This window comes from Periplaneta americana, chromosome 11, assembly GCF_040183065.1.
Source record: "Periplaneta americana isolate PAMFEO1 chromosome 11, P.americana_PAMFEO1_priV1, whole genome shotgun sequence".
NCBI lineage: Eukaryota > Metazoa > Arthropoda > Insecta > Blattodea > Blattidae > Periplaneta > Periplaneta americana.
The window spans coordinates 42,016,255-42,040,873 of NC_091127.1; the positions used below are offsets into that span (position 1 = coordinate 42,016,255).

A 24,619-nucleotide genomic window follows, 5' to 3' on the forward strand; every position below is an offset into this window, starting at 1 on the left:
TAGTTTTGTACAAATCTTCACGAGGAGATTCCATCTGATGATTTTGGAGTGTTTCGTTGCTGGTATCGGTTAGTTTAGATAATTTATAATGAGTTATTTCTAACTACATCCAAAAATCACAGTCAATCATTGTGGGCCATTCACGTTTGTTAAGCACTATTACCATACCAAATTTGTCCCCGATTAAAATATACGGCACCGAAATTCCGTTTTGTGAATCAGTAAAAAATCTAGGTATTTATATGGATAAAAGTTTAAATTGGAACATTCAAGTTGCAGAAACCTGCAAAAAAGTATTCTCATTAATCCACTCGTTTAGGCGATTGAAGAATATTCTACCCTTTTCCATGAAAAAAATGTTAGTACAAACACTAGTGATGTCCCACTTCGAGTATTTTGATATTCTGCTTACTGACCTAAGCGTTACTTCGGCGCAGAGACTACAACGTGTTCATAATATGTGCGTCTGTTTCGTCTGCAATATTCGCCGGGCTGATCACGTAACACCATCCCTCGAAATGTTGTCCTGGCTCCGTCTAGAAGATCGTAGGAAAATCCACTGTCTTTCCCTTCTCTTTCACATATTGCATTTCTCCACTCCTGTCTATCTTGCGTCTCGTTTTCAAAATTTATCCACCCACCATAACCTAGACACACGATCACAACACTCCTCAATATTATCCATTCCCTCCCACCGAACATCCTCATATTCATCTTCTTTCACTGTGGCTGTTCCTCGACTTTGGAATTCCCTACCGATAATGTCAGGGACTGTCAGACGTCAAACCAATTTAAGAATAGACTAACGAAATATTTTTCTAGCAATTCTTGTTAACAATAATAGCTGTTTCAGGTTTCTCAATGTTTAATGGTTACATATATACAGTATATATATAACAGAATAAATATTTAAATTATCTCATTATTAAATTACATAAGTTAGGTCAGATGCAACAGTGTTCATGAGTAAGATAGTTATATATAATAAAAGTAATATAATACAGTTATATGAACACTTTTTAGTGATTGAATAAAATTGGTTAAAAACCATACATGTTTCGGAGGAATGCTCCTCCATCTTCAGTGGTAGTACCACGACGCTGGTAAAGATGTTCGATCGCGTAACGTAGCTTAAGGAAGTCTTCCTCCGAAACATGTATGGTTTTTAACCGATTTTATTAATTTTATTCAATCATTAAAAAGTGTCCACATAACTGTATTATATTACTTTTATTATATATAACTATCTCATTATTATTATTACTATTATTATTATTATTATTATTATTATTATTATTATTATTATTATTATTATTATTATCACTATTTCTTACCAGTGTTTATTATTGTCACATTAACATTACTTATCCAACTTTCGTTATTTAGTTTCATGTTGTTTTATGGTTTAGATATTAATATAACTATGTAACCAATTGTATTCAATTAGAATTAGAGTGTGGCTGGGCGGAAGAGAATTATTATTATTATTATTATTATTATTATTATTATTATTATTATTATTATTATTATATTCAGAGTCGTTGCGAATATGAGATAGCGTTAATGGAGCAATAGCATAATTATAAATGAAAGAGACATTGAAGCCGTTTTGTACAACAAACTCTGTAAAGATCTGTAACAGAAATTTAGAAGAGAAACCATCAGCTAATTCAAATAGTGACTTTCAAATCCACGTCTAAATCCACTATGATTCAATGCAAATAACTAAAGTTTAGCTCAGAAGAATCTTACAAAGAGAAAGCAAAGCACGCGGGAGTGTTCCTGTTGCCAGCAGACGAGACAATCACACCATCCAGCAAGATCGGGCGGATATCCGAGACCACAGACCCTTCCACTAATAATTTCGCTTCTCCACGTTCCCCTTACCCCCATAGTTCAAATCTGAACAATTAATCTGCCAGACAGAACCTGTTACATACACTCCCAGATCAGATATTTATCATCTAGCCTACACCATTTTCTATGATCCAATTCTTCTAAGGCCTATACGGTACTGTAAAAGCCCCAGACAGCTAAATTGACGCTTAGCAAATTATAGAATTGAGTGTGGAAATTATTAAAATAGTTTGTATTCTTAAGTAAATGGATGATACACATTTTAAGACTTCATTTTTCAGATAGACATTTGTTGTTGTTATTATTATTATTATTATTATTATTATTATTATTATTATTATTATTAATGTCACTGTTTATATTAGCTTATGTTATTTTATTCATAAAATTCCTTTATTACTTTTTTAATAAGATTAATTTCTTACTATGTGGTTATTAGGACCTATTATTATTATTATTATTATTATTATTATTATTATTATTATTATTATTATTATTAATGTCACTGTTTATATTAACTTACGTTATTTTATTCATAAAATTACTTTATTACCTTTTTAATAAGATTAATTTCTTACCATGTGGTTATTAGGAGCTATTATTATTATTATTATTATTATTATTATTATTATTATTATTATTATTAATGTCACTGTTTATATTAGCTTACGTTATTTTATTCATAAAATTACTTTATTACATTTTTAATGAGATTAATTTCTTACTATGTGGTTATTAGGACCTATTATTATTATTATTATTATTATTATTATTATTATTATTATTATTATTATTATTATTATTATTATTAATGTCACTGTTTATATTAGCTTACGTTATTTTATTCATAAAATTACTTTATTACATTTTTAATGAGATTAATTTCTTACTATGTGGTTATTAGGACCTATTATTATTATTATTATTATTATTATTATTATTATTATTATTATTATTATTATTATTATTATTATTATTATTATTATTATTGCCACTATTTATATTACGTTATGTTATTTTATTCATAAAATTACTTTATTACATTTTTAATATGTCCGCCGAGTTAGCTCTGTGGTAGCGTATCTGCCTCCAGACTAGCCGGCCTGGATTCGATCCCCGGCGGAGTTAGAAATTTTCATGTAAAATGTCTACCTCAGTACTAGGAGACTGTGCACAATTTCTAATCACTAGATTGTGCACCAATATACCTGGATTAAATCCCAAATCTCTCCGCAGTGCATATGAAGAGAAGGCATATGTCACTGTTGATAGTGATTCGTCCGTCGGACGGGGATGTTAAGCCTGGCGGCCCCCTTGGAGCTATTCGACAGGAGTAGGCTACGTGTCGGCACCGGGTTTTACCTTCTCCCTTCCTCTCTTCATCACCATCCTCACTCATTCTATATACTACACTTACACGAACACTTACACATATACTCATCCTAGTACACGACATAACTCTGCACAGCGTGGCCCGCCAGAGTGGTGCGCAACGTAAAAATGGATTACAGTCTAGCCATCTATCCGAATCACGAAAAGTGAAGTGGGTAGGCATTGAATACATTCATATATTCGTTTTTTTAATAATGTGGATTTCTTACTAATTTATTATTATTTATTATTATTATTATTATTATTATTATTATTATTATTATTATTATTATTATTATTATTAATAATAATACCATTATTACTCTTTGAAGTTTTCTTAACATTCGTGTTACACTCTTTGACGTTATTCAGCATACTTTGCTCCTTTACTTGGAAAATATAGCTCTGTCTACACGGTAAAGTTAAAGTCATCCCCATTACAGCCATGAAGTCCCTGAGGATAGCGAAAAATTAAAGACTCCCACTTGTATTCTAGGCCTACATACAATCGGCATTAAATGAAAGAAGAGAGACACTTAATTACAAAACGCATAATAAGTTCTTATTTATTGGACTATTTACAAGTTTTGACAGCTCTGAATCTTTCTAGTCAATTTTTTTTAACTATTACAAAAAGTAACCTAATTATTTAACGTATAGGCCTATATTTATATAGCCTATGTAAGTTATATAAGTTACGTCTATAATAGCTTATATTTTGCAGGTCTTTTCACGGTTATAATGACTTTTCTTACATCCTAAATTCTATTTATGCCCCATAAAGCAGTCAGTCCTCTTCTCCATTTGCGAATGACTAATTCCAGTTTAAATTTTCCTCTCCCGTGAAATTGTTGGTCTTCTTTTTTTCTTCTTTCTTTAATTTCGAAATTAAATTTTTCCGTGGCCAGCTTATCTTCATATATGTGTTCGAATCATTTAAATTTTCTGATACTGTTACAGATGTCAAATAACTCTGATATTCAATAGATCCTATTTCTCTTCTTTTTCCGTTGTGTAAACCTAGGCCCTGCATGATCAACATCTCCGAAAATATTTCTATACTGCATTCACTTTTTCAGTTAAATGCTATGAAATTAAATTTTATTTGCTTAGAAATGTCCTTTTTAATAATTGCGAAAGTAATTATTTACCTACTTTTGTGTGTGTCTATAAACTTAATTATATTATACAGTTGAACCGTAAATAATGTCGTTAATTTCAGGGGGCTATTCTTTGAGATGTTTTAAACAAAAAGTTTAACATAATTTTTCTAGGTTTTGCTTCCTTTTCGAGATAAAAGTAGTTTTATATAAAACATTCATAGCATGTTTTGAGAAAGCCATTGATATAATTCCCAATAGGCCTATGCTCAGTCAATTTAAGAGAGCGCTGTAGCATATTATGATGATAAATGATTGAAAGAATTTTAGTTTTGTTATTTAAATGTGCAGAAATTTGATCAGAACAAAAGTAATTTTCGTTCTGAAAAGGAATTTTAAGATGTTACACTTGTTTAAATAAAATTTCTACACATATAAAGGACAAAACTAATTTTTTTTTAATTATTTATTATCATAATACACTGCTCTCTTAAATTAACGTAGCATATTGGGGATTAAATCAATGGCGTTCCCAAAACATGCTATGAAATGTTTAATATAGCCTAAAACAGTTTTTATCACGGAAGGGAAGCAAAAACGAGCAAAATTTTATTAAACATTTTACTTTGAAATATCTCAAAGACTAATCCCCTGAAATTTATGACATTACTTACGACTTATTCTGTTCTTATTAATAAATATAATAATGCCTTATGCATTGGAAAACAGACGTAGATAAAAATAATAAAATACAAAACATTGAGGATATGAACAATCTTGTAAATATAGCACAAATGAATCTGCAAAATTAGGTTAAAACATGGCATTCTTGTCATCTACTAACATATTCCAACAATTTTACTAGGAACGTAACCAAGTAAAATAAGAAGACTTATTTATCTAAAAAGAAGTGATGCGAACATGAGCAACTTATGGAAAAGATAATATTGTTGTTTAGTCAACTGTCCGAAGAAAGGTCTGAACCTCACAAGCGATATCAACAAGGCACCACTTATGAGGCAACTAGACCAGGAGATAATAGGGTAGAATGGCCAGTTTCTTTCCCCCAAGGGAATATTATCTCATCAATAATTATTATTTTAGAAACCTATAAGCGAAAGAACAATAGTACGCCTGAAGAAGAGAAAACTTGAAGATTTCAGATGGAAAATATTTAACCGAAATGGATCAAATCTGCCTAACTCGTGTTGATAATGTTAACATGTTTTTGTTAAATTATAAAACCTTTGTTAAAGATTGTAATATAAATAGTGTTGTGGGATGTAGGTAATCGATTAATCGATCAATTTCTATTGTAAGATTAATCGATCAAAAATATTTAATCGAATAATCGAATCGATTAAAATTAATCGATTGTACTTGATATCAAATATTATATTGTTAATGCAAACTCGGAATAAAAAATTCCGACAATATTAGTGTCTCAGAAATTGCTTACTTAAAGACACTATAGTACGATTATTTAGTAACTGCAAAGCAGGTAGCAGATAGCATAGGGCAAATCATTGCACAAACACTTCAGAAAGAGATGGAGATATGAGGACAGTGATCTGGTCTACACCTATTGAAAGTTGAAACACAATGTAAAACCCTTATAAAGTTTTATGGTTTTCCAAGACAATTTCCATCTTGTTGTCAACTCGTCTTCCTAGCATATGAAATGCATAATTTTCTGAGATTCGCCCTCCTCATTCCTTAGCCATGGCTACACTATGTGCAAATGAGAGAGCAACTATATTTTTCTCTTTCTAAAATTTGTAACTCGCTTACAATAGGGACAGTTTCTTTATTGAGATGTAGATGAAGCTTGTGTAGGCCTATTTAGTTTTCTAAAGAAAAAAATCAGATTTGTGTGGTCTGTGAAAAGTGAAAACTCCATTATGTCATATGAGAATTTGAGAGGTAAACTCGGTTAAACGTTTGGATTTAATATGAACGATCGTGGAGAAGTGCTTGACAGAAAAAAAAAGTTTTTTCGTTTTTAGTGATGCAGGAAACATTGTTACTAAACGTAGAGCGGCACTTAATTCGGAGCATGTGAATGCATTCACATGTTTAAAATCATGGATGAAGTAGTATTATCTAGGTGAGTCTTCATACTTCTTTATTTGTGTTTATCTAAAACCTGCCCGGAGAAATTGACACAATACATACGTTAGTAATTAACTAACATAATATTTTAAAACCATTTTTGATAATTGTATTGTAATAATAGTATATAGACTATAGATGTACAAAGTTTTATACTTATGCCTTTCAACGAACACAAATTAAATTTAACAATGATTGTGTATTATAGCACATTAAAACTTTTTTTTCAAATCGATTAAAGCTCGATTAATCTATGGATTAAATTTAAATCGTTAATCGATTAAATATTTTGATCGATCGAGAGCACTAAATATAAAATACTAACGTAGCTATAGGTCTATAGACCCTATTATAAATACCGGACACTTCTATTTATGTGTACTCAGAATTTATGCTGTAGTGTTATTGAAAAGAATCAAAGACATTATCTAGATCCAATTATATCATATTGCAAACTTAGAATGTAGACCTAATGAAATATGAATGTTGGTATTATTGAAATCGATAAATCTACTAGAAAGGCATATAACTTCAACTACCAGCATAATTTCGTCACAAGAAGTTTTTAAATTTTTTGACAGTCGATGTCACTAAATTTATCACCTTAATAAACAGAATTAAAATTAAAACTATCTAAAAATAGAGACACGTGTTTAATCCTCTGAGATAAAATTCGCATGCAGAAGATTTCTGTAAAATTTATCACCCACTTGAACCACATGAAATATGACCGTATCTACGGCAACGCGTTTCAGATTTTTAACTCTATCGTGCACGGAACTATTTGTGAGAAGGCTCTGGGGATAACGAGCTGTTTTGGCTAGCGTATCACACGCAAATTTAATAGCATTTCCCGGAACAACTAAACGTTGTACCGGAAAAAGAAGAGATGTGTTAAGTACGTTATTAATACCAGTTTTAGTAATAATACATCCAGTTTTAATTTTCAATTAGGGCCTATGTGTAACTTTTAAAATATCCATTTTTCTACAATGGAACAACGTTAACATAGATTTTCGATTTTTTATTTTAACAAAGAATTTCCGATTTCTCGAAATGGCATTTTATTTTTACAAATTCTAATATTTTGTTTTTTGTATTCCTTATTGAGTAATGTCAGAGAACATCAGATATCAAACGTATTCAAGAATGAACAGAGGAAGTAATCTGTAGTGTTGGAAAAACCTGATATGTAGCCTACATTTGCCTTATTTTACAGAAGAGTAGGCCCTATTTATAAAGTTGATTCTTTCGGAAAAATCAGAGATAGGCCTACATTAGAAAGAATATGTTTTTATTAGTAGCATATTAGTGTTAGGTAGTAATGAGAGTAGATACACCTAGTTTTTTCATACCGTTAAAACATTTTCAACATGTCTAGGCTACAAAATATGTTTTCTAAAATTGTGTTAGTTGGGAGGCCGGAGAGAAAAAGACCTTTAGGGAGGCCGAGACGTAGATGGGAAGATAATATTAAAATGGATTTGGGGGAGGTGGGATATGATGATAGAGACTGGATTAATCTTGCTCAGGATAGGGACCAATGGCGAGCTTATGTGAGGGCGGCAATGAACCTCCGGGTTCCTTAAAAGCCAGTAAGTAAGTAAGTAAAATTGTAATTAGTCTACATATCACTTTCTGTCACAACACCAAAAATTATTAATTCTCGTAATAACAGCAGTAGTTGTTTCAATAGTCTATTTTTAAATTTTGTAATGCTTATGTAGCCTATATACCAGGATAAATATTTAAATTACCTCATGACACTATTATTACCGTAACATTATCATCATTATTATTATCATTATTATTATTTTATCATTATTATTTTATCATTATTATTTTATTATTATTATTTATTATTATTATTTTATTATTTTTACTTTTTATTATTAATTTATTATTTTATTATTATTTTATTGTTATTAATTTATCATTATTTCATTATTGTTATTATTATTATTATTATTATTATTATTATTTTAACTTCCTATTATTATTACTATCATCATTATTACCATTAATATTTATTATTTTTTACTAACACTACTTAGCTAAATTTTTATTATTCCTTTTTACTCTTATTACTTACTAATATTATTCATTGTCATTTATTGTTGTAGCCTACATTCTGGATATTACTGTAGGCCCTATTTATAATCATTACTGTAATAGGTAAGTCTATTGTATTCATTTGGTGTCTGGCTGATTGTGAGCGGAAGAGAAGACCTTCTGCCCTTAGCTCTACCAGATGAAATAAATAAATGAATAAATATTATTATTATTATTATTATTATTATTATTATTATTATTACTAGCCGTACCCATGCGCTCCGCTGCACCTGTTAGAAATAAATATAAAGTAATTGCATAATTAAAATAGGACATTTGATCCAGGGAACATTCGTGTTTCTTAGAATGATAAATCGTTTATTATGTTACTTAATATAAATTGTATTTAAATAATTAAAATGTGGTCATTTTGGTCCAGAGAGCAATCATTTGGTGCAATATTCCTTTAACATGTTTCTTAATTTATTGTTATTACATGCAACCATAGTTTAATGAAGATTGACATATCATTTAGTCTTAATGTGTATAAGTACTTTATATTACTTGCTATATGTTTCAGAAGTTACTGTAATAACATTGTAGAATTATGTCCATCTAGAGAAACTACACTTTCCAATGGTAAAATAACAATTACACAATTAATTAGCTTCCGATATTACTTCATACAAACACAGAAACATTCTCTGTAGGCTATGTTTAATAGCTTTCGATTGTTGTTGCCCAAGGCCCCTTATAGACGAAGTCATTTGTTTTTATTTCAGTACAGCGCCTTAGATGGCGTTGTTATTGTAATTTTAAAACTCATTTATCTCATTAAATATCGGTTCTATCAAAATTTTGTGTAGAATAAAACTTATCGGAAATTATTTTTAAAGAAACTTTTGTTATGTAACATTTTTCATGAAAGTAATAATAAGGGAGATATTTCGATTTATTTAATTCAGGCCCCCTTACAACCCCCCCCCCTTTTAAATAAAGTATTTTGAATGCCATATAGCCTAAAATCTAAGTTATAACGAACTTAATTTATATTCCAATGTTCATATAAATCGGTTCAGCCATTATCGCGTGAAAAAGTAACAAACATCCAGACAGACAGACAGACAAACAAACAAAAATTTCAAAAAAGCGATTTTCAGTTTCACGATGGTTAATTATACATGTTAACACCAATTATTTTTGGAAAATCGAAAATTACCAGAAAAATTTTGGCTACAGATTTATTATCAGTATAACTTAGATTATTATTCACTAGTCATGTTACTTACATTCTAAATATTGCAAAAGACGCATTTAAATCCTCTGTTATTATAAGTAGGCTACAATTAATATATTACTGCACAATGGACATGTTTTAAGTCCTGCAGACTTTAAGATTGATTGCCAAAATATTTTACTAACAAGAGCAACTGAAACTGTCATAAATGAAGTATTTCTGTTATCTGACTAGGCCTACAATATTTTTACCTTGTTTGAACAAAAGAAGTAGATCTAGGCCTAGACGATTATTTTTCTTCTGCAGTTTGTTCTGTATTGTAGTGACGAAATGGCCCATACAAACAGTTAAGGATTTATTACGCATAAGTAATTGAAATTTATAAAGATTATTATCATACAATGGAACAATTGTACGATTCTTTATCGATAAATTTGTAATATATAGTCTACATCCAGTTTCTTGAAGTGACATTTGCATTCTATTTTTCTTTCGGTGTATGATATTTTACATAAGTCTACGTAATTGTTTTTCAATGGAAATCCTTGTTTTGCAAGTGACACGTGCAGAGTTATCAGAATTTTAAAATCAGTAAGTTCTTAACAACATTTTTGTGATTGTATCGAAATTACAAACTAGGTATTATAAAAATAATGAATAGCTAAGTTTGCATTGCATTTGTACAGACATCTAGCGGTTAATAATAGCCTAGGCCTATACTTCGCACGTTCTTCTTTATACACTTAGTAGTGAACACTCAGAAGAAAATATCTTTCGGACTTAATTGGATTAAGTTTGTTGTACATCATCTGATATGCAAACTCTGAAACTAAGTGTTAATTGCTGACAGTTTTTCTTAGCTACTATTATTGAAAGAATGTACAGCATGTAAGTTAGGTAGACTAGCATAATTAAATAATAAAATATTTTCACTGGTTTTGGAAATACAGGCCTAACCATCAATGTTTGTATGGACAGGCCTATAATTAAATTATTTTTGATAGCTAAAGGTATTGTGAGAACAAAATGATTTTGTACTTGGAGTCCAACCATAGACATCTAACTCTGGAGGAACTGGGATGTTTCAGACATCTATATAGCCTATATATAATTTGAACTGGTAATGGAAATTACGGGAAAACGGCTGAACGGATTTTAATAAATGACCCCTCATTTTGAAGCTTGGAACCCAAAGTTTTTCAGAAAAATAGTAGTTTTCAGTGAAATATCAATTTTCCTATATCATTTACCTATTTTCCAAAATCCATCTTTCGTCAGTTTAGAGAACTAATTAATTGCATTTCAGAATAAAACAAAACACACACTGCAATAAATAATAGACTATTACGCGAAGGCCATGACCTACAGGATTGCTGACATAGAGTTCAGATGGCTCAGATTCTTTCACATCATTATGCCAATATGTCGATTTTCATTTGTGTAATTCTTTGATAACGTATATAAAATAATTTACAGGTCTGATTCTCTGGTCTGTAGTTTTCCGAGTACAGCTGTGTATTGGATATTAAGAACTACAAAACTTAAGAATGTTTGATGACATTATTATCATTAAAATGAAATATTATTATAATTAATGCAACACATAATGAATATGAAAGTGAAACCTTTTGGGGCTTTAAGTAAGTAGATGCAGAGGAAGAATATTTTATATTAGATCTTCATTTCTGTAATTTACTGAGTAATAGCTATATGTATGTTACTGAAAACTATAAAACTTATGTAAGGTAACAATATTGTTATTAAAAATGAAATACTTATATAGTTATTAATCAAGTAGTGTGGGTCTTTTTCATATATTTAATGGCAGTGTGATGTAGATATTTATATGTCTGATTCTCTAATTTTTCTTGGTAGTAATTGAGTCATGCTTCCTATTTTAGTTACGTCTTTAAACTAAGTTACATCAAAATTAATTTCATATTTCTTTGGTTTAATCGATTAGATTTGTGATCACTGCCAAGCATATTTTGTTGTAGGGAAAATAGCAGGCCATTTAACTTCTTGCTACCGTGATGAGTAAGTTTATTTCCCGCAACCAGCAACGAATGAAACACTGAAACTACTAAAGATTTACGATGGACAATTTTATTTAGGGCGCATATAACTTTCAAAATGTCTGATTTTCTTCACTGAAAATAAATCTAAAAATATTTATTTGAACGTCTAATGAACTTAGTTTGCAGCATTTTCTGCACAAGCCACTAGTTACTATAGATTCCCGGCACCCACATCATTACCTCCACTGGATATTTTTCACATATTATTATGATTGTTTTCTCCTCTTCGCAACTTTAATAATAAATAACAAAATAAAAATTCGTTTTAAAGGATTTTTGTGTGTATTAATATTATGAATGATAATTAATTTAGCTTTCATTTATTAACCCTTATATTGACGAAAGACTATAATTTTTGCTAAACTTTTAATAAAATAACAGAGGAGAAATTATTGATAGGAAATTATGCATTTGCCCAAGCAAGATTACAGAACAATACAGGCTTACAACATTGCGTTAGTTGTTTTCTTTACAGTCCGTCATGGTTTTAGAAATACCAGTACTGGGCATAAAAGCTCGCCAATTTAAATTTGAGAGTTAATTAACCCAGATGCTCCTAAACTAACACGTTGATGAGGAGAATAGATCCATTTATGAGTCCTGCATCCCTTATCTAAGTGAGAAATATAACATTTCCACTAGTCAGTGGAGTGTTTCTGGTCTTTTTTTTTTGGTGCACGTGGCACACTCTCTAAATTCACATGTGATATTTTAAAAGCACTCGGACTCCGATTTTTTTAAATTCAAAAAATTTTGTTGAATATTCTTAAGGATTCAATCCAAATATTACATACCATTTATATTTTGGCCATTGATGATTGTGTTGTGTTTGCATTTCTCTGAATTTTTTACTAAACAATTCCTGTCTTTCTAAATTATTCTGTAGTGCTTTTATTCTGGATTTTTATGGTCACCCTCATTGAAGGCAGATTATTTTCTTTAAATATTTATAGGCCTATATATTAGGAGGTCAGGATAATATTTCCTTCTATGAGGTTAAGATGATTATAATGGAAATTCTGAAGGCCTCTCTTCAGATTCTACACTATTATTTAAGTTTTATGTTGACATATAAATTTTTGTTTTAATGTATATATCGAATAATTACTTACTCGTTTCATTTCCCTTTATCTTTTTATGTTTGTTAATTTCGGATCTCAGTGGTCATCCTCACTTGAGGACAGATGATTTTAAATAAATCTTGGTAATAAACTCACCTAAATTAATAATTTGATCCGGCACTGTCATCTTTTATACAATTTAGTTTCCTATTAATTTTTTCGAAATTTATTAAACTAATGCTAAATATGTATTTTTTATGATGAACATGTGAAACTTGAATGTAATTATTGTTAATAGCTTAAAAATTAATCCTAAGAGATTTTAGGTTTCATAAGTTGGTAGAAGTCTACTTAGTTTGTAAATGCATTGCGCTCAGTTTTGTTTTCATTATACACACACCTTTTTTTTTTGTATAAATTACGGTACGTTATCATCAGTAGACTAAGTGTAGACTATGTAGGATGATAATCTTAGTACAATAATAAAAGTTCTTGTTTTGGCTAGTCCTAAATTTGGTAACTTACGTCTTTCTGCTGCTCATTACCATTAGCCACTCTAGTCAATTATAGATATTTGTTTCTCCTGAAACATGCCGATGCTCATCGCCAGAATAAGAGCTAGGCTATTATTATTATTATTATTATTATTATTATTATAAATATTATTATTATAAATATTATTATTATTATAAATATTATTATTATTATAAATATTATTATTATAAATAATAATATTATTATTATTATTATTATTATTATTATTATTATTATTATTTAATGCCTTTTAAAGAACGCGGAGGTTCATTGCCGCCCTCACATAAGCCCGCCATCGATCCCTATCCTGAGCAAGATTAACCCAGTCTCTACCATCTCATCCCACCTTCCACTAATCCATTTTAACATTATCCTCCTATCTACGTCTCGCCCTCTCCAAAGGTATTTTTCCCCACAGGTCTTACAACTACAGTAATACACTATATGCATTTCCGAATTCACCCATACGTGCTACATGCTCTGCCCATCTCAAACGTCTGGATTTAATTTTCCTAATTATGTTAGGTGCAGAATACAATGCGTGCAGTTGTGCGTTGTGTAAGTTTCTCTATTCTTCTGTAACTTCAGCCCTCTTAGCCCCGATTATTTTCGTAAGCCCCTTATTCTCGAACAACCTTAACCTCTTCCCTCTCTCAAAGTGAGAGTCCAAGTTTCACAACCATACAGAACAACCGGTAATATTATAACTGTTACAAATTCTAACTTTCAGCGTTTTTAAGAGCAGACTTGGATGACAAAAGCTTCTCAACCGAATAATAACAGGCATTTCCCATAATTATTCTGCGTTTAATTTCCTCCGAACGTAGGCTAATTTATAATTTTGTTACTGCTGCTCCAAAATAGGGCCTATTTGAATTTTTTCAATCCCTTCAAAGGATAAATTTCCAATTTTTATATATCCATTGCGTATAATATTCTGGTCACGAGACATAGCCTAATCATACAGTATACTTTGTCTTTTCGGGATTTACTTCCAAAGCCATCTCTTTACTTGCTTCAAGTAAAATTCCCGTGTTTTCCCTAATATTTTGTGAAATTTTTCTAACATTGTTATTGTTATTGTTATTATTATTATTATTATTATTATTATTATTATTATTATTATTATTATTATTATTATTATTAACACCTACCTTAGAATTCCCGTGACATGTTTTCGTGGTCAAAGAATTTTCTTCACTAAATTATTTAAATCCATTTCTCCAATAGCCAGGTGTATTAAAAGTGCTAATTTGCAAGATCTGATTTGATTTTACTTATGCATGATATATCCGAACTTGTTATTTAATATCTTTTATTATTTGTTAGATATTGTCATTTATTATGTTGCATTTGGTGAATGATTAATGTTGACCATTATATTGATTGTATTTCATCTTACTGCCATTTTTTGTCATTCATTCTCATCATCATTTGTTCTTTTTTTGTTTTGTTTTTTATTTTGTGGTAAACTGTAATTGGCTTTGTGCTGTTGTTTTGCACATTAATATTCGAAATAAATAAATAAATTACTATTACAGTTATTATTTATATTATTAGTTTTCGTATAACAAGAAGTCCAGTTTGGGCTAACTAAGTAGCCTATAAGAAAAACAATAAATTTGAGAGACTTTCAAATATTGTGCGATTTGACCTTGAAGATGGAACGTGTTAGCAGTCAGTTCAGACACTTCAGTGGTGTAAAATCTCAACGCACTATTGAAACCCCCAATTTTTTCTTCACAATTAGAACTTCTTTCTTCAATCATAAATTCTCCTTTACTAAGAGTTACTCCCATTTATTTTAAAGTCAGCAACAATTTAAGAGCTTGCGGGAAAAACGATGAATGTCACATTTCTATTAAGGATTAGATAATGATCTAATTGAGTCTATAACTGCAAGATGTAGTGATGTTCCTATAGAAAATAAAGGAAAGGATTACTGTATTCGTGGTGATAATTCTCCTTTTTACCATTTTTCATAAGAACAACATTAAATTTCGCAGTGATCCATTGATTTAGATAATGACATCAACCTTAAGAAAACTGTGACATTCATCGTTTTTCCCGCAAACTCTTCAATTGTAATTATAAAAACCTTGATAGACAAAATGATGACTTAGGCCTACCTGTAGATAAGCCAAGCACTGTGACATACCTGCTGGAAACCTGTGCGGGAATATCCTCCCGTGCCGGGACAGGAGCCAAGGGTACAGAGGGTACGTATCGCGGGGTATGGCGGCAGCTGCGGCGGCGGGGTGCGGCGTCGGATGGTGCGGGGCCAGATGAGTGGGTGCCCCGGCTCCGGGAGGCGCTCCGAACCCGGCGGCGCCGTGGTGCCCCGTCTGCTGGGCGAGGGCCGCTGCCAGCCCGGCCGCCTGGAAGTGCTGAGCCGCTGCTGCAGCCGCCAGCGCCAGCTGGTGGTGATGGTGCGGGTGGTGGTGCGAGTGGTGGTGGTGCCCCGGGTGCACTAGCGGCTCCGGGAGGTACAGTCCTTTGAGGCCAGCGTCTCCGGGGGATCCCGAAGACGGATTAAAACCCGGAGATCCGACGATCCCGGCAGTTGACGGTGCTAACGCAGACGGTCGCACGAGCGTTGGCGCCGAAGAGATCCCCACGCTTCCGGACGTCGGCGGAAGCCCGTTACCTTGCAGCGGTGGTGACGATGTCGGCGAGATAGACGGTGATAGCGAGCCGGAGTGGTGCCTCGCGCGGTGATACGTTCCCGGCGACAGCTCGGGGGAGGAGGACCCTGCCGGGGAGTGCGAAGTCGTCCGGTTGTTTTCAATATTGTTGACATAATGGTTAGACGCAGTGGACGACGCTGGACTTGCTGACGGGGGGTTCGGAGAAGTGTCTGTATTTATGACGTCGCATTCAGGTGACTGCGATGTGGCTGGGCGGTGTTTAGGGGTCGTTGTAGGTGTCGTTGTGGTTGCTGTACTTGTCGGCGAGTTAGTATTGATGGTGCAAGCTGCACCGTTCGCATTGGTACCACCCCCGACTATTGAATCGATAGAAAAACCGATTTTTGGCTTGGAAGGAACCGCCACAATTGGTGTCGGTGCAAGAGGCATCATTGTCTTGTATCTGTGTCCCTGTGTTTTATATATCCTACCACTTCTATCACCCTTACCCTTTTTTTACACACAAACTCGCACGTTTCCTGCCTATCTAGACAGTCATTTATTTATAATATTAGACATATTAATATTTTCTTTATTAGTCATTTCGCCACTTCGCAACTTCTCTTTTAATAACATACAATTCAAGACAAAAGCCCTTCAAAATGTAAAGTATTGTATCACAAGTCCGTAAAATGCCAGTCACTTGCGAACATCTCTGAAATTCCCTAGAAACGACATTTCTGAAAGCACACAGGTTGTCACTTCATGTCACTAGAATATTGTAAGTACAAAAATCAGCTCACGTTCACGGTGGGCCATGTAAAAACAAGCACGAAACGCCACACTCAAATCACCTCGTGTTCTGTAAAACCATTCACTGACACAAAACCGATGTATGCTACAACTTCGTCACAGCTGCAATATCGTACGTGTTTTGTTTCTCACTATGATAACACTAAAACACAACGGTAGCACTGATCGTCCTTTTTTCTTCTTCCCGAATCGTTGTTCTTTTTTTTAACTCGTTTTTTTAAGCCGTAGTGTTCGCTTAAAGTGGCACGAATTCCCACTCAGGCCTGTTCCCTAAACGTTCTCAAACAGTTTTGGGATGTTCTTGCCTCCAAGCAGAAGGATCCCTCCCTGCCGCGGTAGGAGCACGGCGTGAGGAGGGTCAAACTATTACCAACTCCCTCTGTCCTCCCCAGACCCTTCACATGCAGGCTCTGATTGGGTCATTAGGAAGACAGCTGGGTGTGATGAGAGGCTAATGGCACGTTCCTATTGGCTGGAGCCAACTTAACAAGTGTCTTTTACACCACTCCCATCGGAGGAAACATGTTTTCGTTTTAACGAGGAAATATATTTCGCGAAAAGCTTTATAAACGCAATGTCTCTTAAATTAACTGAATATATTTTTGAAATACTAATAAAAAAAATAGTATGGGTTAACTTAATAATTTTATAAAGCAATATTTAAAGATATTTGGCTGAAATTGCTGCTGGAAGGTCTCTAAGAACACGGAAAATAAAATCTTCCAAAAACGGCAAGTTAAGTTGTATACACTTTGTATGCGCCAGCGCGCACATTTGCCCACAAATTACAGAGTGTCAGTAACGTTCAATCACTTCTGTTCTTTGTTGAAAACTCCCCTCCCCCTTTTTTTAACCCCCTAGAATTCGTCATGACTGTGCTGCCGCCCTAGCGTTGAAAAATACAAGTAGGAGTGGATACCCCTTACAAATATGGCGTCCATTCAAGTTTGTTTGTGAGAGCATCCATAATGCAAAAGTTTCATTGTGTTGTATTGAATGAAAATTATCCCCCTTGAAGCTTTTTAGAAGGGGGGGGGGCGACATCTGCTCGGCCGGTTTTCGGGGTTTCACAGCAGTGAAATGAATAACACTGGCTTTTGTAAAAGCTTTTCGGTAAGTTAATATCACATAATTACAAACACTGCAGAATTGAACCATTGCTGTCAAACACGATAGCTGCATGCATTTCTCAGTAACGAGGTATTTCCTGTGAAAATTAATGAAGTCTTCTTTTTACAGAGCCGATCCTAGTTCTTATGCAAGACAGCATGACGCGGAGCCTTTGCACAGTGTGGACCACATACCACGGAGGGCTGCGCTTTTTCTTTAAACGGCAGCAATCATGTGCTTCTAGTGTCAAATTTATTTTAGGCTGAAGTGTTTTGTTTTAGATCGTAGCCATTGAAACTTGTCATTGCTGCATATCGGGGCGTGCAGTTAACTACAAAATGCAACGGGGGAGAAAGAGTGAAATTATTGAGCGGTTCAGTGAAAGAGTGACCTAAGCCGTGTCGACAATACCTACTGTTTTTGTGAATTTATCGCATTTAATATCTGAGTGGGCAATAGGCCTGTTCTATAGGCCTACTGAATGGTAGGCCTACAGATTACTAGACTAATATAATTTCTTCTATTTTTGTTCCCTTTATTTTTATTCTCCGTTTTTCCACATCCTACCACAGTGGATGCTCGTAAGTTCGACATCCTATAGTTCGACTGCTTACGTAGGAGAATTAGACACGCCCCTATACGGCCACTAAGAAATGGGTTCTGTGTCTTGTAGTGATACTTTTGTTAAAGGAAAACAGAATATTTTATTGATTAGGACATCCATATTTATCACTGATTTTAAATTAATGAACTCTTCTTTTTCGATTTGAGAATTGTGCCGTTTGTGAGACGGAACTGTCGAAACCCACTGTGGTAGTAGAAGCGCATACACAAGTCTCGGGGCGGGCAGGAAATGCAAGTACAGTACTTTATTCGTTGATGGATAACCAACAAGAATTTGTATTAATTTCACCTGACACACCCACTACGTTTATTGGACTGAACTTTCAATTTTGTTTTGTGGAACTTAGGAGAGTCCACTGTATTTTCTTTCTTCTCTCCTATTCCTTTCCTCTGTACCACATTGTCTCTGGTCCTTTATTGCCTTCCTCATGTTTTTTCCCTATTATTCTTTTTCTTTTCTTTCTTGTCCTCTTCTTCTATTTTATCCTTGTCTTCTTTTCTTTTTTTTTCTTATTCCACCTTCTTTTCTTATAATTTCTCCATCTGTCTCATTTTTCTGTATCTTATCATCTCTAAACGTAGGGTTATCATATTTCTTTTCATTTTTTTTCTTTTATAGACTGTTCATCTTACTCTTACACATTTTCTCTTTCTCCAACTAGTCTCCTGCTCTTTCCTTTTTATTCTATTTTTCTTTCTATTCTTCAGTTCTGCATTTCTACCTCATTTTCAGTCTTTATTTCCTCTTCTTCCTTTCTCCTTCTCCTTCTCGTCCCCTTTTTATCTTTCTCTTCTCTTCTCTTCTCTTCTCTTCTCTTCTCTTCTCTTCTCTTCTCTTCTCTTCTATAATTTTTCCGCCTGTCTTAATCTTCTTCCTTATTTTTTATCATTTCTATCCGTATTATGTCTCTTCGCTTTTTCCTTTCATTTTCATCACTTTGACACAATGTCGTCTTTCTCCAAGTAGTCACCTTCCCTTCCCGTTTTATTTTCTTTTTTTGTCCCTCTTTCTATTCTTCATCTCTGCCTCCTTCTCATTTTCTGCCTTTATATCCTCTCCCTCTTTTCTTCTTCTTCTTGTCCCCTTCTTTCTTTTTCTTGTCTTCTGCCCTCCAATTCTTCTCATCTTTATCTTCTCTTTCTTCATCTATTTCTTTTTCTTCTTGTTCTATTTTTCACTCTCACCCATTTCCTTTTTGTCTCCTACTTCTTTCCCTTTCTAGCCTATTTCAGTTTTGTTTTCGTCTGTTTTTTTTCCTTTCCTTTCATTACCATCTTCTATTTTTTTATCTTTTATTATTTCTGTCTCTCCCTTTCTGCTTCTTCTTCTTTCGTCTTTTTCGTCTGTACTTCCGTTTCTAATTTCATTTTCTTTATTTTTATTCTTCCGCTTTAATTTTTGTTCTACTTTTCACTCTTCTCATTTCCCATTTGTACCTTACTTCTTTGTCTTCTTCCTCTTTATTCTTTTTTTTCGTCTCTGCTTCTAGCGTATTTCATTCATATTTCTCCTCTGCTTTCACTGTCTTCTCCCTTTCGGTCTCTCTTATTCTTTTTACCTTCCCGTTTTTGGTTCAATTTCTCCTTTCCTTTCATTATTTTCTTCTACTTTTCGCTTTTATCCTTTTCGCCTCTCCGTTTCTGCTTCCGCTTTTGTCTGTTCATTTGTCTCTGCATCTATTTCATAGTATTTTTTCTGTTGTAATCCTACTATTCTCTTCTTCTTTTTGTTGTTGTTGACTTCTTTTAGGAACTGTTATCCGTCCAATTCAAGAATGAAACCTGACGCCAAAAATGCTCGTGTTGTGATTATTAAGATTTTCCATCTCGGCGTAATGGAATATAAGTTATATAGCCTATATTTTATTTTTTTAAGTTTATTTTTTATTGTCAAAAAATAATGTAAAATAATAATCTCTGTTAAATAATAGAGTCTGCTTCCATTCCATAATTTGACCATAAGCTTATATCATATTTTATAAGCCACCTCTCGTTAACCGATACATTTAACAGCCACCTCTAGAATGACGTCATTCAGATCTGTAAGATATCACAACACGTTTTATAGTGTAAATTAAATTAAAATATAATTATTTATCATAGATTTTTAGTCTAACATTATATAGGCTATTGAAAATAGGCTAAATAAATAATTGAACGGTAAAAAAAAAATATGATATTGGACTATATTCTTTACGCCGAGAGGTGTATTGTGGTACTACATGACCAATCATGAGACATCGCAACACGTGCATTTGTTGACGTCTGATTTCACTCTTGATTTGGATGAATAATAGGCTAGTAATTTTTGTCTCATTTCGCCGCTCATTATCAAGTTTATTCTTAAAGATTACTTTCCATTAGGTTTGCACAATTTATAATTCGATCTAGAATTCTGGAATCATCTAGATATCCCAAACACATTTATACCTTTCTAATCTGTAAGCTTCAGAACTTGTACAGATAGTAAGCCTAGACCTGTACAACAGCCCACTGCACAAAAATAAATTATCTAATAATGTTTTCTTATAGGCCTAGTTGTGACGGGTTGCCCAGAATAAAAAGTTTTGTGCATCTTGAATACACAACTTTTAACTTTGGCCTGTCACTTATGAATATAAATTTGTGGTGATCACTTTCACGTGTTAATATTCTAGTTCACTTATTAACACGCGAAAGTGATCATCATAAATTATAGTCTATTATAGGCCTAAGCTCTATAGGCCTATTATCATAATATCAAGTAGTCTAGGGCTCAGATTTCTACGACCTAAAAAATCTCGAAATATAGGCTACATCCATTTGTACCCAACACCAAAAAATATAACATAAGAACTTGGAAATATAAAGCAAAAGAGATTAAATATTGTCCAAAAATTACTTATAAAACTTTTTATTCACCATTCTACAAAATTATTTTTGCGAATATTGACTCCTTATATTAGCCTTAATGGACTCTTTACCCTATAAAGAAATAAGTAAGCTCAAATGGAGAAAAGAGGGTGAAAAATATCAAACGTATGCCCTCTGTGGGACTAATTCTTTTACAGCTATGTTAACAGGGTTACTGTCTGTTTGTGAATTACCAACTGACAACATCGAGGTTGAATCCTATAGCGTCACACAACAGAGAAGTGAAGGTGGTGAAGGCGAGACCTACGGGCAACAATCCGGCCATATTCCAAACATTATTTTATCATTTGTGTTTCGACAACTTATTGCTAGCGAATTCAAGTTACCTTCGAACTTCATTCAGCTACAAAATATTTCTAAAAGAAGGAAATCCAGATAAATAAACCAAACGCAAACAAAATCTCTTGCTATTATTGGCATAGAACACGTTAAAAATACTTGGTGAACTATTAAAACAATTAATGTAATATGACGAAAAGTATGCTGTATGGCTTTTTGATCAAATATTATTTAATGTTAAAATATGACAAAGTAGTACTAGGTAGGCATTTAGGTCTATGTGGCTAGTAAATACTGTGCCATCGTGTCCAGAAAAGTTACAAATAGGCCTATGTTTAATTTAAGGTACTCATCTACTTACCTTTAATTTTTAACTTTTCTTCAAAAAAAAAAAAAATTTTATTTCTATGTCATCTGAAAGCTTGAACTTTCTAGTTTTCAAAAATATAGGACCTATCAGTTTTATCTCTATGATGTTCGGTTAATTAATTAGCTGAGCTTTTATTGACCGGAAAGACCCTTTCTTGTAGTTTTGCAAGTGTCAATCCGTCACATTCTGTCAATTTTATGTATTTTTCGTGTAATAATAATTTCTTATTTGACTGTAGAATTTGACTATATTTTTTTACATACTGTCAGGAAGATGTGTGCTTGGTTTTACAATTTTTCATACCCACAGGATGTAGATGATTTTTCTCTATGTTCGGTTTTACATCATTTTACAACAATAATGTTAACATAAAACTTAAAATTGAGATATTTTCATCATTCTTGCAGCAAAATGAAGCTGATTAATGTAGCTTAGTTCCAAACTACAAACAATATCGTATTGCTTAAGAAAGTTATTAATTTAAAACTCCAAGACCTTAAATTGTTATTTTTATGTTTGAAATTTTCAAAATATAAAATTACATTTTTTTTCTTATTGGGATGATATAGGGAAAAACTGTTTGCACAGTTTTTATTCTGTGTGTTTTTTTAGGGGTAAGACAGTGAAATAAATGTTGCTTTAACATAAAAACTGTGAGTTAAAGTCTAATACAAACAAATTTCAATTTTCACTTTAAAAAATTGGCCCCTCCCTCCAAAAATATTTGAGGGGTGTAGTTTGCGTGAAGTCCTTAATTTTGTCTCAAATAATCAAGGAAAAAGGAGTTTTTAAAAATTGGATAAAATTGCAAATTTTTTTTCCAAGAGTAGGCTTACTTAAGTTTGTGGGAAGAGACTAGAAACAAAATATGACATATCATAGAAATCCGTAAGGATAAATAATTGCAATTGCAAAATTGCAAAACGCCCCTCAACAAGATTTATTTTATTGGGTTATTTTACGACGCTGTATCAGCATCTAGGTTATTTAGCGTCTGAATGAAATGAAGGTGATAATGCCGGTGAAATGAGTCCGGGGTCCAGCACCGAAAGTTACCCAGTATTTGCTCGTATTGGGTTGAGGGAAAACCCCGGAAAAAACTTCAACCGGGTAACCTGTCCCGACCGGGATTCGAACCCGGGCCACCTGGTTTCGCGGCCAGACGCGCTGACCGTTACTCCACAGGCTCAACAAGCTTACGGAACATGAACCAATAGCCAACAAAATCAGCAAAATTAGCCAATTGATAGACTATCAGTAAGAAAAAGTAATTGTCCTGCAACTACGTAAACAACAGATAAGCTTTGAAATGGGCTAGTGGTTCTTATTTCTACGAACTTTGTGATAAGTTATCAATTAACTTAACTTATAGAGAAGCGAGACGTGTGGGGAGACCAACGCTTTCAACATAACAAGTAGCCTGCGCTTCCCGCAACCTCGGCTTCCTGCACGTTCAGTGTTTGCTGCTGTTGTCCAAAGATTACGATCAAGATGGTGATCTGATCAGCGACTGCTGCCCATCCTATTCGCACAAACTAGTATATACAGTCACGAAGCTCAATACGTAGTAAATATGCATCCATAGATAGTTGCTAACCACTAGGGTCGCTAATATCGCCTCATTACAGACAATGCGGAAAAGTACCGGCACAGTCAATTGTTCCTAGCATCCTCACAACTCGTGCTTCGTGACTGTATATACTAGATTGTGCCATTAACTTGCTATCACTTTAATATTCACTGTCCAATGGACATAGCAAAAATCTTTACCAAACATTTTTATTCTGTGGACTGTGCTACCGATTTTCTATAATTTTGCCAGCTTTCATCGTTTACGACCTGTGCATTGCAAAAGGAATGAATTATTATTATTATTATTATTATTATTATTATTATTATTATTATTATTATTATTATTATTATTATTATTATTATAGGTGTATATGAATTGATGGACTGTGTCCATCTCAAAATTTATTCTGCATATTTTTCAACAGTAATTTCACTAGAGGTTTTGATTTATCTAGAGAAAATCAAAACTCGAGTGGGATTTAATTGACTATTACACGATTAGAAGAAAGTGTATAAAGATTAGAAGTGACGAAATACTCCAGTACAATAAAATATTAATTGACTTACGAAAATAAAACTGTCTTCAAATGTATTATTGTACCATCTCAACATTACGTTAGATGGCAGTAGTGTGTTATGATTAGCTGTTTTCTTGTTATCAGTTGTGCCAACTATGGAATCTTCATTGAACTCTGTGAACGGCTAGTAGTCAAGAAGGCTTTGTTGATTCTGTTTCATTTTTATTAAAACATTTGAATTCCACTTCAATCATCCGGATCCCAGTAATCAACTCACTTGGCAGATGATTTTCAATAAATCTTAATATTAAACAATCTCTGATACGTGATTATCCATATTATCATATACCAGAAGCTATAACATAACCTAAATAATATAAACAAGTGCTAG

The 24,619-nt window shown here is 32.9% G+C and overlaps 1 protein-coding gene across 1 annotated transcript in view; it reads right to left on the minus strand.

Annotated features, from left to right (window-relative positions):
* The window catches only part of LOC138708961 (homeotic protein empty spiracles-like), a 242,943-nt gene extending 225,759 nt beyond the window's left edge, over positions 1-17,184 (minus strand). Inside the window, exon 1 of the mRNA XM_069839366.1 lies at positions 15,561-17,184. Within this exon, the coding sequence (XP_069695467.1) occupies positions 15,561-16,482 (922 nt within the window). The 5' untranslated portion in view covers positions 16,483-17,184. The remainder of the gene's footprint in view (positions 1-15,560) is intronic.
* Between the last annotated feature and the right edge of the window lie 7,435 nt (positions 17,185-24,619).